The 16,583-nt window shown below is 40.4% G+C and overlaps 1 protein-coding gene across 1 annotated transcript in view; it reads left to right on the top strand.

Moving 5' to 3' along the window:
* The window catches only part of LOC126184073 (uncharacterized), a 229,456-nt gene that overhangs the window by 176,507 nt on the left and 36,366 nt on the right, over positions 1 to 16,583 (top strand). The window contains exons 7-11 of the mRNA XM_049926433.1: positions 3,214 to 3,891; positions 8,032 to 8,103; positions 8,184 to 8,279; positions 8,362 to 8,460; positions 8,696 to 8,821. Of these exons, the coding sequence (XP_049782390.1) occupies positions 3,214 to 3,891; positions 8,032 to 8,103; positions 8,184 to 8,279; positions 8,362 to 8,460; positions 8,696 to 8,821 (1,071 nt within the window). The remainder of the gene's footprint in view (positions 1 to 3,213; positions 3,892 to 8,031; positions 8,104 to 8,183; positions 8,280 to 8,361; positions 8,461 to 8,695; positions 8,822 to 16,583) is intronic.

A 16,583-nucleotide genomic window follows, 5' to 3' on the forward strand; every position in this document is an offset into this window, starting at 1 on the left:
TATTTCCTATAGTGTAGTTTACAACAATATTATTATGCTATGAATGAGATACTGACACAACAATAATTCCAGATATGTATGTGCCAGGAAAACTGTGATACCCATTGTTCCTCACCATATTGAGCAGTAAACTTAAATATGTCATGTGATTTGTCTGATATCCAAACTGATCTCTGCTGAGGTCAGCTTCTACAAATTTTCCCATTATTCTGTAAAGATTTCATGTTAGTATTTTGCTATCATGAGTCAGTACACTGATAGTTTAGTAATTTTCATACCTGTCAGCAACAGCTTTCTTTGGAATTGGAACTACTACATTCTTCTTGAAATGTGAGGGTATTTCACCTGTCTCGTATTTCGCCTGTCTCATATGTCTTTCATACCAGATGGAAGAGTTAGTCACCGATGGCTCCCTTGAAGGTATCAGAGTTCTGACAATGTCATCTACTCCCAGTGTCCGGTTTTGACTTAGGTCTTTCAGTACTCTGTCAGTCTTCTCACTGTGTCATAGGGCCCTAAAAACCTGAAATTATGGTTGATGATCAGATGGTCCTCAATATGTAGGAATGACGATCACATGTTGTAGCCAGTGGAGCCTCCAAACCAACACACTTAGCATTTGCCAGCACTGCCACACAACAATGAAGGCTATCACATTGCAGCCACTACAGTGATGTCTCATACACATACTCTCATTGCCATTTCTGTATGGCAGGGTGAAGGAGGACTCCTGAAAAAATTCTGTTGTTGCAGTGGTCTTCAGTCCGAAGAGCAGTTTGATGCAGCTCTCATGCTACCCTGCTGTGTGCAGGCCTCTTCATCTCCAAATAATAGCTGCAACATAAATCCATCTGAATCTGCTTACTATATTCATCTCTTGGTCTCCTTCTACGATTTCTACCCTCCACACTGCCATCCAGTTCTAAATTGGCAATCCCTTGATGTCTCAGAATGTGTTCTAGCAACTGATCCCTTCTTTTAGGCAAGATGCACCACAAATTTCTTGTCTCCCCAGTATTCAGTACATTCTCATTAGTAATGTGATCGATACACCTAATCTTCAGTACTCTTCTGCATTGTCACATTTCAAAAGCTTCTATTCTTCTCCTCTCTAAACGGTTTATCATCCATGTTTCACCTCCATAGATGTCTACACTCTGGACAAATACCTTCAGAAAAGACTCCGTAACACTTATTTGTATGTTCGATGTTAACAAATGTCTCTCCTTCAGAAATGATTTTCTTGCCATGGCCAGTCTACATTTTATGTCTTCTCTACTATGGCCATCATCAGTTATTTTTCTGCCCAAAATGCAAGAAACAGCTACTATTTTGGAAGTGTTTTGTTCCCTAATCTAATTCCTTCAGCATCACCTACTGCATTTCACTACATTTCATTGTTTCTTCATTGGAGTACATTCCATTATTTCTGTTTAGCTTCCATTGATGTTCATCTTATATCCTCCTTTCAAGATCCTGTCTTTCTGTTCAGCTGCTCTTTCAGGTCCTTTGCTGTCTCTGACAGAATTACTATGTCATCTACAAACCTTAAACTTCGTATTTCACTTCCCTGAACTTTGTTTGCTATTCCAAATTTTTCATTTATTTCTGTTACTGCTTGCTCACTGTACAGCTTGAATACATCTAGGATAGCCTACAACCCTGCCTCATGCCCTTCTCAACCACTCCTTTCCTTTCATGGACCTTGACCATTATAACTCCTGTCTGTTTTCTGTAGAAGTTGTAAGTAGCCTTTCACTCCCTGTGTTTTACCCCTGCTATCTACAGAATTTCAAAGAGAGTGTTCCAGTCAACATTGTCAAAAGCTTTCTCTAAGTCTATGAATGCTATAAAGAGTTTTTTCTTTCCTTAATCTATGTTCTAAATATGAGTTGTAGGGTCAGTACTGCTTCACGCATTCCAACATTTCTCCGATATCCAAACTGATCTCTGCTGAGGTCAGCTTCTACAAGTTTTCCCATTATTCTGTAAAGAATTCATGTTAGTATTTTGCTATCATGAGTCAGTACACTGATAGTTCAGTAATTTTCATACCTGTCAGCAACAGCTTTCTTTGGAATTGGAACTACTACATTCTTCTTGAAGTGTGAGGGTATTTCACGTGTCTTGTATTTCGCCTGTCTCATACGTCTTGCACACCAGATGGAAGAGTTAGTCACCGGTGGCTCCCTTGAGGGTATCAGAGTTCTGACGGAATGTCATCTACTCCCAGTGTCCTGTTTTGAGTTAGGTCTTTCAGTACTCTGTCAGAGTCTTCTCACTGTGTCATATCTCCCATCCCATTTTCATCTATGTCCTCTTCCATTTCTGTACTACTGACTTCAAGTTCATTGCCCTTGTATAGACCCTCTGTATCCTCCTTACAGGTTTCCCTTCTTTGCTTATGACTGGTTTTCCATCTGAGCTCTTGATATTCATATAGGTGATTCACTTTTCTCCAAAGACATCTTTAATTTTCCTGTATATGGTATCTGTCTTTCCCCTATATTTTTTTCTGATCATCACACAAGTGACAGCATCATTGTGTTGTATTTTATGAATAATAATAGCCAGGGAAATAGCATTCATATGAAAGGTCCAGGCTGCAGCAAGTGAGTGTCAAATTGTCGATAGAAACCAATCCATACATGTTGCAGTACTCCAATATTGAGCCAGCATTATGGACAGAGCTGAAAAGGCTGTTACAGCTACACAGACAAGAAGCAATCATGTCATGTTGTAATAACATTGCATAGTCCAGTACACATTTATCATTTTATATGACCCTGTTCTGCCGATTAATTTCGCACACACACAAATCATTTTCTTACCAGCGTATCCTTTACAGTCCAAAATGCCATAGTGTGAGAACAACATTTTGTGGTAATTAGTGCTGCCACATTCAGACTTACTCATTTCTTTATATTGCAGCCCTTGCTGCCAGAGAAGCACATTGGCACTTGCTTCCACATTTCAGTTTCATATCTGTGAATGAGTTGAGTGTACCACTGGGCTTTCCAGAGACAGTACACAGAGCTTTACAGGACCTATGAACCTGACATCTTTCTGATGTCGTCTTGTTATACAGTATTCCATATGTCCTCACAGTATGGATTCATTCAGTGTATTTTTACTGCATTTTTAAAATTTTCAAAAATGTCAGTGCATGTTCTCTGCAGTACTTGAGTGTAAACATTTCTTGCTTTTTTCCAGGCTATCTGCCCCAATCAACAGCAACAGCAAAGTGAGGCCCAGCCAAGTGGCTCAGCCCAGCAAGGCAGTTCAGCCCAGGCAAGTTTCTCGCCTCGTCCAGGTTGCTCACACTGGGGAGAGGGCTCAGCCCAGCCAGGTTGCCCAGTCTCATCACGTGCCCATCCCCAACCATGCCACTCGTCATTTTCATGTGGCTCTCGCCGACCATCAGCTCAGGCAGGTGGCTCAAGATGGCCAAGTGTCTCAGCTGAGATAGGTGGCTCAGCCGAATCAGGTGAATCGAGCCAAGCCAGTGGCTCGTCGGAGTCAGATGGTTTAAACCAAACCAGCAGCTCAACCGAATCAGATACATCAAGCCAAACCAGTGGCTTAGCTGAGTTAGAGGGTTCAAGTCAATCCAGTGGCTCTGCTGAGTCAGATGGTTCAAGTCGAACCAGTGGCTCAGCCAGGTCAGGTAGTTCAAGGCGAGCCAGTGGCTCAGCCGGGTTAGTTACTTCAAGCCGAGCCAGTGGCTCACCTGAGTCCGATGGTTCACGTCGAGCCAGTGGCTTGACCTGGTCACATGTTTCTTCATCATCCAGCCGATCAGCGTCCGCAAAGGGCTCAGCCCGGCCCTCTAGAACAGCACAGGCGGGCAACCCTCGAGATGCAGACTCATTCTCCGAGGACACTACTTCAGTAAGTTCATCTGTGATTCTGTTGAGTATTATTGTTCGTTTCATGTTTGTGCAGATATTTCACATGGTAATAACTTTAGATAGAGCATGATTGTCTTTTGTTTATGAGTTAATATTGAGTGACTGCCTCAAATGCTCACAGGAACATTTAAATGTGAGATCTACCTGTGCAATTAAGTTCACAACTAGCTATCTTTTAAATGTGAAAAGACAAACATATTTCCCAAGTAAGCAGCATTTCTTAATTTGTGCTTTATGTTTTCCCTTGAACTTTGTAGTCAAGCCCCAAATATGATCTAAAACTTGACAACTAACAGAGGCTATGATAGAGATCAGAACATTCAGTTTTTTTTTGTGTAATTTGTTTCTGTTGCCTGTGTCCATGGATCAAGCCTGATTTTATGGGCCTACCAGATCTAGGTAACCTCATATCATTGTGCAAGTTTTGGTAGAGTTCTGGGGCACAAAATTTGCTCAGGAGCTACAAAATTTTTGTATTGCCTGGTTCAGACTAGACCAATAATTAGGTCCAGGACAAATGATTTATTAACTCAACATGTGCTGATAACATTATGTAGTGGAGTAGTTTAGTAAAATAATGGTGTGATTTCAGTCCTGCACAGTGGTTAGTATATGGTTAAGTAGCTTCCCTCAGCCCAATTCATTCATCAGTGGTGCGCCACTGGATAGGTCTGAATACTGTCTGTTTCTTAATGTTCATTGGAGTTGCAGCCTTTTTTTTCTGTGTTTTAGCATTAAACTATGTTTATTGTGGACCAGAAATTTGGGTTGCCTGATGATGCTAAGACAAATTTTTCACTGCTTTTGTGGAAGAGGTGATTGTGGAATGTGAGTTGTCCCCCTGTAGAGGCGATTCCCTATTTTAAAGACTGTTTGTCGGATTCCTTATATTGCATCCACTACAAAGAGGATGTGAAAGTAAAGATGTGGCTGTGACTTTCGATTCTTTCCCCTCTGTGGTGCCACGCAAAGTCCCATGCTAGGCCACAGGCTGAAAGGTGCACTCCTAGTGATGTGCAGCATACCAACAAAGTTTTACAAGTAAGCTCACTGTAGAAAGTGTTAGTCATGTTCTGTAAAAGAGCAAACTGGTCGCTTTGGAGTGCTGTAAATGGTGTAGAATGACCTCTTGTAACCATGTAACTTGGTGTAAGAATATTGAATGTAGATGATGATCCTAACAGACAGGAACAGGTGAAGAGGTCACACTTTGTCATTGACAATTTGTTTCAAACCCAACAGGAGTTGATGCTGTCAGTGAATGCAGGTCCATCTCAGGCACTTTCCAAGCGAACATTGCGAGGGGAACTACATGCAATGGACTTTTGTAGTCTGGTACCTTGCACAAGGTCGTTGATCACATCAGTGTGTGAAGCTGCACGCCTTCAATGGGCCACACAACACAGAAACTGAATGGCAGTTGACTTGAGATGTGTATTGTTATACGATGAGTTGTGATTTTTGATTTTTCCTTATTTCAAATTATGTAAGGCATCGAGTGCACCTGTGAACTAGAGAGACATTTCACACATAACTTAGGTTCTGCGAGGTTATGATGTTTATTTCAGTGTTCTTGGTGAGCAAGTGTTGCCCTTTTTTCTGCCTCTTTGTGATGAAAATACTGTGAACATTCCCATCTTCCAAGATGACAACAGCTGTGCTGGCAGGATTGGATGCATACAATCATCACTTGATGATAAATCAGACACCCTACAGCACCTCGACTGGCTACCCAACCTTACTGCCATAGGAAATATGTGGCATGATTTGGGAAAGTGGGCGAAATGGACCAATCCACATCCCTGCAATTGGATAGCTCTAAGTCTAAGGGATCTAATCATCAATGAGTGACTTCAATAGCGTATGGTGTGCCTTGGAGAAACTTTTAGACTCCCCTCTTTGCCAAATTGAGACCACTATCAAAACTACAGGCTCTGATGCCTGGGATTAGTGCGATGTCTCTTGGGAGTGACAGAGATTTTGCCCAGGGTGCTCATTACATGGCTGATATGGAAGAAAATGCTTACTGGCAGATCTGGCTCACTTCTAAGTACTGCTAGGCTTCTAAATCAGTCTCAGTAATTTTCATCAGGCTCAGCTTTGACCCGCAAGATGAAGTTAAAGTAGGCAAATATTTTACGCCAATGACAGTTTAATTACTAGTGAAAGGATTGTAAGGTGCAAATTATGGTCAGAAAATGGGGGAAAAGTTCTGAAAATACATATGAAAAGGTGCAAAGAAAGTGCTGCTGAAATAACTTTATTTGGGTTTAAACCAGCTACATGAACTTACTTTGCCCTATTTACATGTTTCTGTTATACTGGATTACACATATAGTTTCAATGTTTTTGATATTGAGATTCTGGCACTTTGAGCTCCATAGCTTCTTATCTATGGAGAAACTCTGCTTGACATCTACAGAAACCAATGGAACATATTTTGTCAGTGTACATAAAGGAAGTTCAGTCAAAGGTGTAAAGGTTTCCACATCTAGATTGTTCTTAAAATTTAATTCAAATTTGTCTTCAGCAAATCTGTGAAGAATGTCCCTATTACACATCAGCTACTCCACTGTACCTCCTTGTCCATTATGTCTTCTCCCAAACTCTGAATCACATCAGGCAAATACTTGATGACTTATTTCTAAGCCCTTTGCCATCTCTGATAGAATTACAATGTTGTTACCAAGCTTCAGACATTTTATTTCTTCTTCCTGAACTTTAATTATTTTTCCAAATACTTCCTTAATTTCCTTTACTGCAAAAAGTTCCAACTCTGGGTGTTGCTTGATGACTGCTGCATCCATAGAGTCTAGGGCACATATGAAGTGTTTGATTTTCTCAAAATTTTCACACAAGAAAACTGTGCATCATATCCAAGTACCCCACATGGTGATGACAGGAGACAGTGGAAGGTGGAGCCTTGTCATTTCTTGATACAAAATTTGATGACTGGGAGCCTTTACCAGAATCTTCTTCAGAGGTTCAAATTTTATTTGATTTCATAGCTGAAGGTTGACCATTGTTACTGAGGTTGACTGTTGTTGCTGGTGTTGGCCATTGTTGCTGGAGTATGAATAATTACTGGTGCTTTCCATAAATTATATTTTTTCATTAATTGACCAGTGTTGACTGATTAAACAAAATCTTCAAATCCTATTGAAGAAGAGAAAAAAATTCTGTCTAATAAAACGCAGATAAAAATGTAGGGGGAGGGGGGGGATGTGTTCAAGCATGGAATAAAATTTGAAAAGTCTCTGTAAGTCCATCTTTATACAGGTGATTGTGGGACTCTGGCCATTCAGTATAAAATGTTGAATCAAAACACCTTCAGCCATCTAAATTTCCAGTTGTCACTTTACTTGAGCTACGTTACACCACCTTCAAATCCCCTGACCAACATGTAGGAAGACCCCCACCTCTGGTACAGCCAAAATAGGGGTCAACATTCAGTCACTGGCATCTGTAGATTTCTTCTTGACACAGAAATTTCTTCGATCATCACTTGCTGACATATTTCTAAGTCCTTTGCCATCTCTGATAGAATTACAATGTTTTACCAAGCTTCAGACTTTTTATTTCTTTTTATTTATTACTTTTCCAAATACTTCCTTAGTTTCCCTTACTGCTTGGTTTGTATGTAGATTCAGTAATATGGCAGGCAGACTGCAATCCAACCTCACTCTCTTCATAACTACTGCCTGTCTCCTATGTCCTTCAGTTCTGAACATCACTACTGCCAGGAATTTTCAGTGACTGTAAGGGACTTGCCTTTTAGCTTGTATCTTGGTGACATTCACCTTACAAGCTCGTTGTGTCTCATTTGGTAGACAAGCATTCTGCAGTGTCCTCTCATTCTCCATCTAGAAGTAATATTCTGATCTGGTAGAGACAACAATCCAATGTTACAGATCTCTACAAGATACTGTCCAGAGCAGACAACATTGTGCAATGTGGTGAACTGTAACCACGGGGTTGTGCAGAAGGCCACATTCCCCATCTCCAGGATTACAAAGCTAATGAAAGTAGAGTGCTATTCCCATATGAAATTAGCATAGTATGAAATTTGGCCAAAATATTGTGATAGACTTAACTACTACATTTCATGAAATATTTTCAGGATGACTCATACGATGAGACGGACCTGAGCTCAAGGGTTCCTTCTACTGACACTCGCAAAGGTCAAATAGCGGTAAGCAATCACCTTCAGTGTGTCTTAAAAATGATGTCTAGTAAATTGTGCACAAATTAATCTAAGATATTTTTCTGCAGTTTTTGAGGAGGCGTGACATATACAAAGGTATTGACTTCTACGTGACACAAGTTTATGAATATCAGGAACTTATGGACTTGTCCAGAATTTTTGAGGTATGTATACCTGATTTGATTTTTTCCACTTGAAATTTTCACATCTGCTTGCCTTGAAATTTATTTGAAAATTCTTCCACAGTTGAGCTCAGTTGATGAGGACACTGATATCGACATGTACATGCCAGCGGGGAATGATTCTGATGATGAAGGGGCAGAAAATCGTGCTACTCGTGGCCAGGTCTGTGGAGCTCATTTGTGTATTTTTTGGTAGACCAGACTGAATGTTAAGAACATTACCATACTTACTAAAGTTTTAAGTTGTCCAATTTGTAATCGAGGTGACTTTCAACAAGTAATACTGTTCTGATTGACAATTTTTTAATGGCGAAGATATATACAAAAACTTTGATGTTAATCATTTGAAGTTTTGGTATCCATTTGCTTTAAAGTTAACATGAGTTTTCTTGCTGCAGATATCATTTTCACAAGGTAAAGAGGCTCAATTTAACATAATATCAGAGAGTGATTCTGATGAGAAGGAAGAAGAAGAAGGAGAAGAAGAGGAGGAGGGGGAGGAGGAGGATTCTTCTGATGACCAGGTTAGTGGAGCTCATTTATATATGTACTAGCTGAGTACCCCATGTTTCCCAGGTATGTATTTGTTCCAGTTCTGTTAGTCCATCTCCTTCCCCCTCCTCTCTGTTCATCTCCTCCCCTTGTCTCTTTCCATCTCCCACTCCCTGTCTCTCCATCCATCTCCTCCTCCCATCTCTATGTGTCCATCTCCTCCCCTCTATGTCCATCTCCAGCCCCGCTCTCTCTCTGTCCATCTCTTCCTCCTCCATCTTCTCCTTTCACCTCTGTCTGTCCATCTCCTCCTCTCCCTTCTGAGGCCATCTCTTCTTTCTGCCTCTATCTCCTCCCACCCCTTCCCTCTACCCACCTCCTCCTCTTTCCTTCTTCTTTCCATCTGTTCCTCTACATCTACATAGATACTCTGCAAGCCACTGAACTGTGCATGACGGAAGGTACCCTGTACCACTACTTGTCATTTCCTTTCCTGTTCCACTCGCAAATAGAGTGATGGAAAAACGATTGTCTGTATGCTTCTATGTGAGCCCTAATTTCTTCATATCTTATCTTTGTGTCCCTTACGCACTGTGTATGTTGGTGGCAGTAGAATAGTTCGACAGCCAGCTCCAAGTGCTGGTTCTCTTTAAGTTTTATCAATAGTGTTTCTGGGAGAGAACATCGCCTTTCCTCCAGGGATTCCTATTTGAGTTCCCAAAGCATCTCTGTAACACTTATTGTTGTTCGATCCTACCAGTAACAAATCTCGCAGCTCACCTCTGAATTGCTTCAATATCTTCCTTCAATCCGACTTGATATAGAACCCAAACACTCGAGCAGTACTCAAGAATAGGTCGCACCAGCGTCCTATATGCGGTCTTGTTTACAGGTAAACCACTCTTTCCTAAAATTCTCCTAATAAACCGAAATCAACCATTCACCTTCACTACCACAGTTCTCATATGTTCATTCCACTTCATATCGCTTCACAACATTATGCCTAGATATTTAAACAACATGACTGTGTCAAGCGGGACACTAGTAATACTGTATCTGAACATTATAGGTTTGTTCTTCCTACTTATCTGCATTAACTTACCCTTTTCCACATATAGGGCTAGCTGCCATTCATCTCACCAACTGGAAATTTTGTCTAAGTCATCTTGTGTCTTCCTGCGGTCACTCAACTTTGACATCTTACCATACACCATGGCATCATTGGCAAACAACCACAGATTGTTGCAGATTTATGTTTATAGAGAACAACAGTGGTCTTATCACACTTCCATGGGACACTCCTGATGATATCCTTGTCTCTGATGAACACTTGCCACAAGCCTCTGACATATCTGTGAATTTATACCATATGCTCATACCTTCATTAACAGCCTGCAATGGGGCACCATGTCAAATGATTTCCAGAAATATGGAATCTGTCGCCTATTGCCCATCATCCATAGTTCTCAGTATATCATGTGAGAAAAGGGCAAGCTGAGTTTTGCACAAGCGATGATTTATAAAACCATGCTGATTCATGGACATAAGCTTCCCAGTCACAAGAAAGTATATTATATCCAAACAGAGAATATGTTCAAGGTTTCTGCAGGAAACAGAAGTAAGGGATATTGGTTTGTAATTTTGCGGGTCCGCTCTTTTACCTTTCTTATATACTGGAGTCACCTGCACTTTTATTCCAGTCACTTGGGGCTTTGTGCAAGAGATTCACATTAAATGCAAGCTAGGTAAGGGGCCAATGCCATAGAGTACTCTTTGTAAAATCAAACTGGGATTCCATCTAGACTTCGTGTTTTATTTGCTTGTTACTATATTGTCCATACGGGAGTCTATCCGATGGTCAGATGACAGTATGTTTGTATGATACTCCTGTGTGAATGATATCTTGAACGTGAAATTTAAAACTTCGGCTCACCCCCCTCCTCTTCCCTTTCTGTGACTGTTTTCCTCTGCCCTTGTATCCCCCCTTCTTCCCTATATCCATGCCTGTGTCCTCCTTCCTCCTCTCTGTCTGTCCATCATTTCCTCTCCCCATTCTGTCTCCACTGTATAACCCCCACCACAGTAGGAAGTTGCTGGTTCTTAGGCCCATGGTATTTCTATCCAGGTGGCAAGTAATATATGTACCAAGTTTGGTTGAAATCGACCCTGAGGTTTAGGAATAATTTCTTTATCTGCAGCCTTGGCCACATACACATTTTACATATGTTTCACATATACTGAATATATTTCACACATATCTCACCTTTATCTCTAGCACATTTGCCCTGTAATTACATTTTGATGCAGCTCAATGTTTGTGACATCATGTGTCCTGAACTATGTGCCGTAGAATGATACAACTCTGTAGGTACATTCAGTGGGATATATAGATACTGTATGCAAGATGTGTTGCACATAGAATTAGCAGCAAAGAAGTGAATCAAAGCATTATGCACGGTATGGCAGTCTATCAGGCATACCGGTGTTTATGAGGTCATAGCCCCTGAAATGTGTGTTAAACAATGATATAATTTTGCAGATGTATTCAAAGGTATATGTAAGTACGATCTGCAAAATGTGTCATGAATATGCTTAGTTCTAAAGAAGTAATAAATGAAAATGTCTTATCGGCTGTGGATATTTTACTGCATGAACAGTGATAATACCTATCCATCATTTTGTGAAGGTTTTCAGTGATAAAAAGTTTGGTAAAGGTTTGAAATTGTTTGTAAACTTTGTTGCAAATCATGAAGTGTTCTCATTCTGAAATATAGGATGAATAAAGTCTGGGTATTTGCACATCATGGTCTACCATTCTTTTTCACTCCCTCTCCTTTGGTAGGTAAATGGTTATTACACCGTAGTGATTCTTCACAGACAGTAAGTGACATGTGAACCATGTTTGATTGAAATCGGTCCATTGGTTTAGGAGGAGAGGTGGGACATACACTATGTGATGAAAAGTATCCAGAGACCTGGCTGAAAATGGCTTACAAGTTTGTGGCACCTTCCACCAGCAATGCTGGAATTCAATATGGTGTTGGCTCACCTTTAGCCTTGATGACAGCTTCTTCTGTCACAGGCATATGTTCGTACAGGTGCTGGAAGGTCTCTTGGGGAATGGCAGCCCATTCTTCAGGGAGTGCTGCTCTGGGGAGAGGTATTGATGTCAGTCAGTGAGGCCTGGCATGAAGTCGGCATTCCAAAACATCCCAAAGGTGTTCTGTAGGATTCAGGTCAGGTCTCTGTGCACGCCAGTCCATTACAGGGATGTTATTGTCGTGTAACCACTCTGCCAGAGGCTGTGCATTATGAACCAGTGCTCGATTGTGTTGGAAGATGCAATCGCCATTCCCAAATTGCTCTTCAACAGTGGGAAGCAAGAATGTGCTTAAAACATCAATACAGGCCTTTGCTGTGATAGTGCCATGCAAAACAACATGGGGTGCAAGCCCCCTCCACAAAAACATGGCCACACCATCAGATGACGTTCACCAGGCATTCGCCATACCCACACCCTGCCATCGGATCGCCACATTGTGTACCATGGTTCGTCACTCCACACAACATTTTCCCACTGTTCAATCATCCAATGTTTATGCTCATTACACCAAGCGAGGCATCGTTTGCCGTTTATCGGTGTGATGTGTGGCTTATGAGCAGCTGCTCATCCATGAAATCCAAGTTTTCTCACCTCTCACCTAACTTTCATAGTACTTGTTCTGGATCCTGATGCAGTTTGGAATTACTGTGTGATGATCTGGATAGATGTCTTCCTATTACACATTACAACCCTCTTCAACTGTCAGCAGTCTCTGTCAGTCAACAGACAAGGTCAGCCTATACGCTTTTGTGCTGTACGTGTCCCTTCATGTTTCCATTTCACTATCACATTGGAAACAGTGGACCTAGGGACATTTAGGAGTGTGGATATCTCCCATACAGACGTATGACACAAGTGATATCCAGTCATCTGACCATGTTCGAAGTCCATGAGTTCTGCGGAATGCTCCATTCTGCTCTCTCACGATGCTAATGACTACTGAGGTCACTGGTATGGAGTAACTGGCAGTAGGTGGCAGCACATTGTACCTAATATGAAAAATGTATGTTTTTGGGGTTGTCCTGATACTTTTGATCACATAATGTACATACATACATACCTACATTTTTGTAACATATGCACTGATAATCTTGGTGATGAGTGCCCATAAGCTCCTTCCTATAACATATATTGTAACTGCAATGTATGAATAACACACACCCAATATAAACCCATAGTGACTCCTATTTCTCAGTGCATACTACTCAAATTTCATGGAGGGACTTATCCAACAATTACGATCATTAATGGAAAAAATAGGCAATTCACCATGAAGCTGACTAAGAGTTTTTATCAAATAATTTATCAATTTATCAATAAATTTATAAAATAATTTTTGTAAAATGGTTTGTGAAAAATTGTAGAGCAGCCGGCATACGTGCAACATACTACTTTTGCTAGTACTCCTATACCGACTGGCTCAACAGTGCTCAGATGAAGACTTCCAGCTTCATTGTGTCCCCTCACTTACAACCCCATGCTTGCTTCTTTTGACATACATCTCCACATGCATGCTGAGGTATCCCAGCATCAATAGCTCATCAAATTGTCTGAAAATAATGTGCCGTTTCTAATGGAAATGACACAGTACTGCCATTACCACTTGCAACACACACACACACACAGAGAGAGAGAGAGAGAGAGAGAGAGAGAGAGAGAGAGGGAGTTTTTTCCTGGACATTGTTTGCTTGTGCTTCCACACTCAGAACACTCAGATAATCGAATGTCCCACACTAAAACTAGGCGAAACATGGTAACTTTCAGTACATTGCACTTAATTAGTTACTGTTGTCTCTGCCAGCTGAAAAATATGCAAAACCAACTAGCCTTACCCTAATTTCTTCTCAGCTCCACCTCATCGAGCCATACATCAGCATTGTGCATGCTGCATATAACTCACTGCAAACACAGTTTTTCATTCTGTGTACTTGATTTGAATGTGGAAATGCATTGATATTGTTTTGTTTTTCTTGGAGTGTTATTAGAAGCACTGTCAACAGAGCTAGCCTGCTGTTCTGCAACATTCCTGCCATGTATAATTTTCTTTTGGCAAGCAAAATAATACTGAAGGAATTTTAAAGACAATGGTGCAAGTAAAATGTAATACACTGCTCACTTGTGACTTATGTTCCCAAGATGTTTTAACAGTATAGCTGTACTTTTCTGCACTCAACCAAGTTGCTCACACTTTCCCAAAATCAAATCACTACCAAGCGAAATGTAACTCATCTAAGACTAAGCACCTTTTTCACCACACATAGACTAACCCCCCATCATTCAGAAATAATAACTTGTCTCCAGACTCATAATTGACTGTTTATTCATTCCAAGAACAGAACTTCTAATTCCTATTTAGCAGTCAGTATTTGTGGGTTAGACTGGCTAATCACTGGGCTCTATGTCTCTCTGCGACAATATATAAATTTCTTTGATTATTGAAGGAAATAGTGAATTGTTTCCTCACTAGGAAACCTAGCAAACTGTAATATTTTTATTTATGCTAGAAATGGAGAGTATCTATCAACAGTCCAAATGCCAAATTTTCAGCTGTAAAATCACAGCATTTAAAAAAAAAAAATAGGTCATGGGTCTTGGTCTGCTCTGTTTATTTGGAAAATTTCTGCATGTACAGTTTTTTTAGATACTCTTTAAACTAACTGCATATTTCTGATCTTTCACATTCCTGTGGGTTCTTTATAAATGATATACAATCTGACAGTTTCAATTAATTTTTAACCAAATTTCCAATAGCTTTATTTATCTGTGTACATAAGTGTTCATTATTAGAACCTTCTATAGTCTTTTACACTTTTACTAGTGACCCAGCCTGGTTTTGCAAGGGCAGCACTAGGTATCTATGGCCAGATGACCAGTATGGTGCAGCAGTAATAAATTACAAGGGCTGATCAAGAAGTTTCCATTTGAGGGCGCTGCAGCAGCAGATAGACATCCTAGCATAACGTTGATGTGGGTGTACTGGTATAAGTACTGACATGTAGGTGAGGTGTTAGTTTAGCCCTTGAATGGAAACTTTTTGATTACCCCTTATCTACAAGGCATGTTCAGAAAGTAAGTGTACTGTATTTTCATTTTTTTTTTTAAAGAAAAGTTGAATTTCAAAAAAGATTACAGGGCATTGTTGCTACACTTGTTGACTATTTTTTGCCATCTTGTTCAATGCATGTGGTGAGCCATGGCACAAGCTTCTTTATGACCTTCTTTAAGAACTCTCCTGACAACTCCTTACCCCACTTAAGAATCTCTTACTGCATCTGCTCGTCAGTTGAAAATTTAATTCCACTTGTGTGCCCTCAGGGAAGTGACAAGGTAAGGATGTGAAAGTGCCAATTCAGAGCAATACCAAATAAGTCCAAGAGTGCCTTGGTGGCGAAAGTTGTGTTAGGATGATTGTTGTCATGCAGCAAGCACTCTCCTCTCATCAGCATTCCCCTCCTTTTGTTTTGAATGCTCTTTTTGAGATTTTTTAGGGTCTCAGAATATTGTTGTGCAATTATGGTCTCCCCTTGAGGCAGAAATTCAACCAAAATGATGCCTTTTTGCTCCCAAAACACTGAGGCCATGACTTTTTTTTTGCAGATAGGGAATTGATGTGATGCGACTGTGATGATCGTCTTCTTGTCGCAGGCATGTAATGAGCTACCCACATTTTATCTCCAGACACAGTAGAGTTAAGAAAATCCTCATCTTCTAATTCAAGTTGCTCAAGAAACTCGAGGGCTCTGTTGACCTGATTTTTTGTGTGCTGCTTTGGCAGTTGTTTTGGAACTCATCTAGCACACAATTTCTGCTATCCCAGACATTATGTGAGTGCCTTGCATAAGACAGTTCTGGAGAGATGTGGAATCATTGCAGAAATTTTATCCACTGTCAGTCGGCAGTCTTGATGATCAGTTGCCCTGAATTTTGTTCCAGCTCATCAGTCAAGATAGAATATTTTCAACTCCTGTGTTCATCAAGAGAATTTGTTCTGTCTCCACTAAACTCGCTACACCACTTAAACAAACCTCTTCCATAAACAGTTTTGAGTAAGAAAAAAATTTTGGTAGGTGTCCTCCCTTCCATGAGTAGGAAGCAGATCACTGCACATGGCTCGCACTTGGCAGGATTTCTAACCAACATCTTTCATGCAACAGGACACTACAATGTGAGTTTACATACTACCACAGCGCTGTGATGCTTGTTATAGCCAGGGGATCCCTCTCTACCAGTGAGTGTTGCCAACACTCAAAAAACAAAATCCACAGCCTGTTATGGTCACAGTACATTTACTTTCTGAATGTTCCTTGTATACACAAACCGTCTCATGAACTGTATCATCTCAGATAGTGGTAGTGAAATCCATAGCCACACAGTAGTTAACATGCTGTGAAAACTGTATGTTACTATTTTCAATCAATTACAGGAAAACTATTGAATAGGTTCTTAACTCAGCTACATCCAATTGAAGAGTTCATAATTAAAGTAGTCTTTGTAAAAAAATTTACGTTTTTCAGGAGAGCAATAAAACTTTCTAAATCATTGTACACAATCTTGTTATCAATTACATGTTTTTATTGCTTTCTAGGTATATCTAAAACATTCCTATGCTATTGTCCTTAGTTAATGTGTAGCCTAGCGAAAAGGAAAATTTTGTCACATTATAGTCCTCAGTGACAAACGCTGTTCTTGTT

This window comes from Schistocerca cancellata, chromosome 4 (assembly GCF_023864275.1).
Source record: "Schistocerca cancellata isolate TAMUIC-IGC-003103 chromosome 4, iqSchCanc2.1, whole genome shotgun sequence".
In the NCBI taxonomy this organism is placed as follows: Eukaryota; Metazoa; Arthropoda; class Insecta; order Orthoptera; family Acrididae; genus Schistocerca; species Schistocerca cancellata.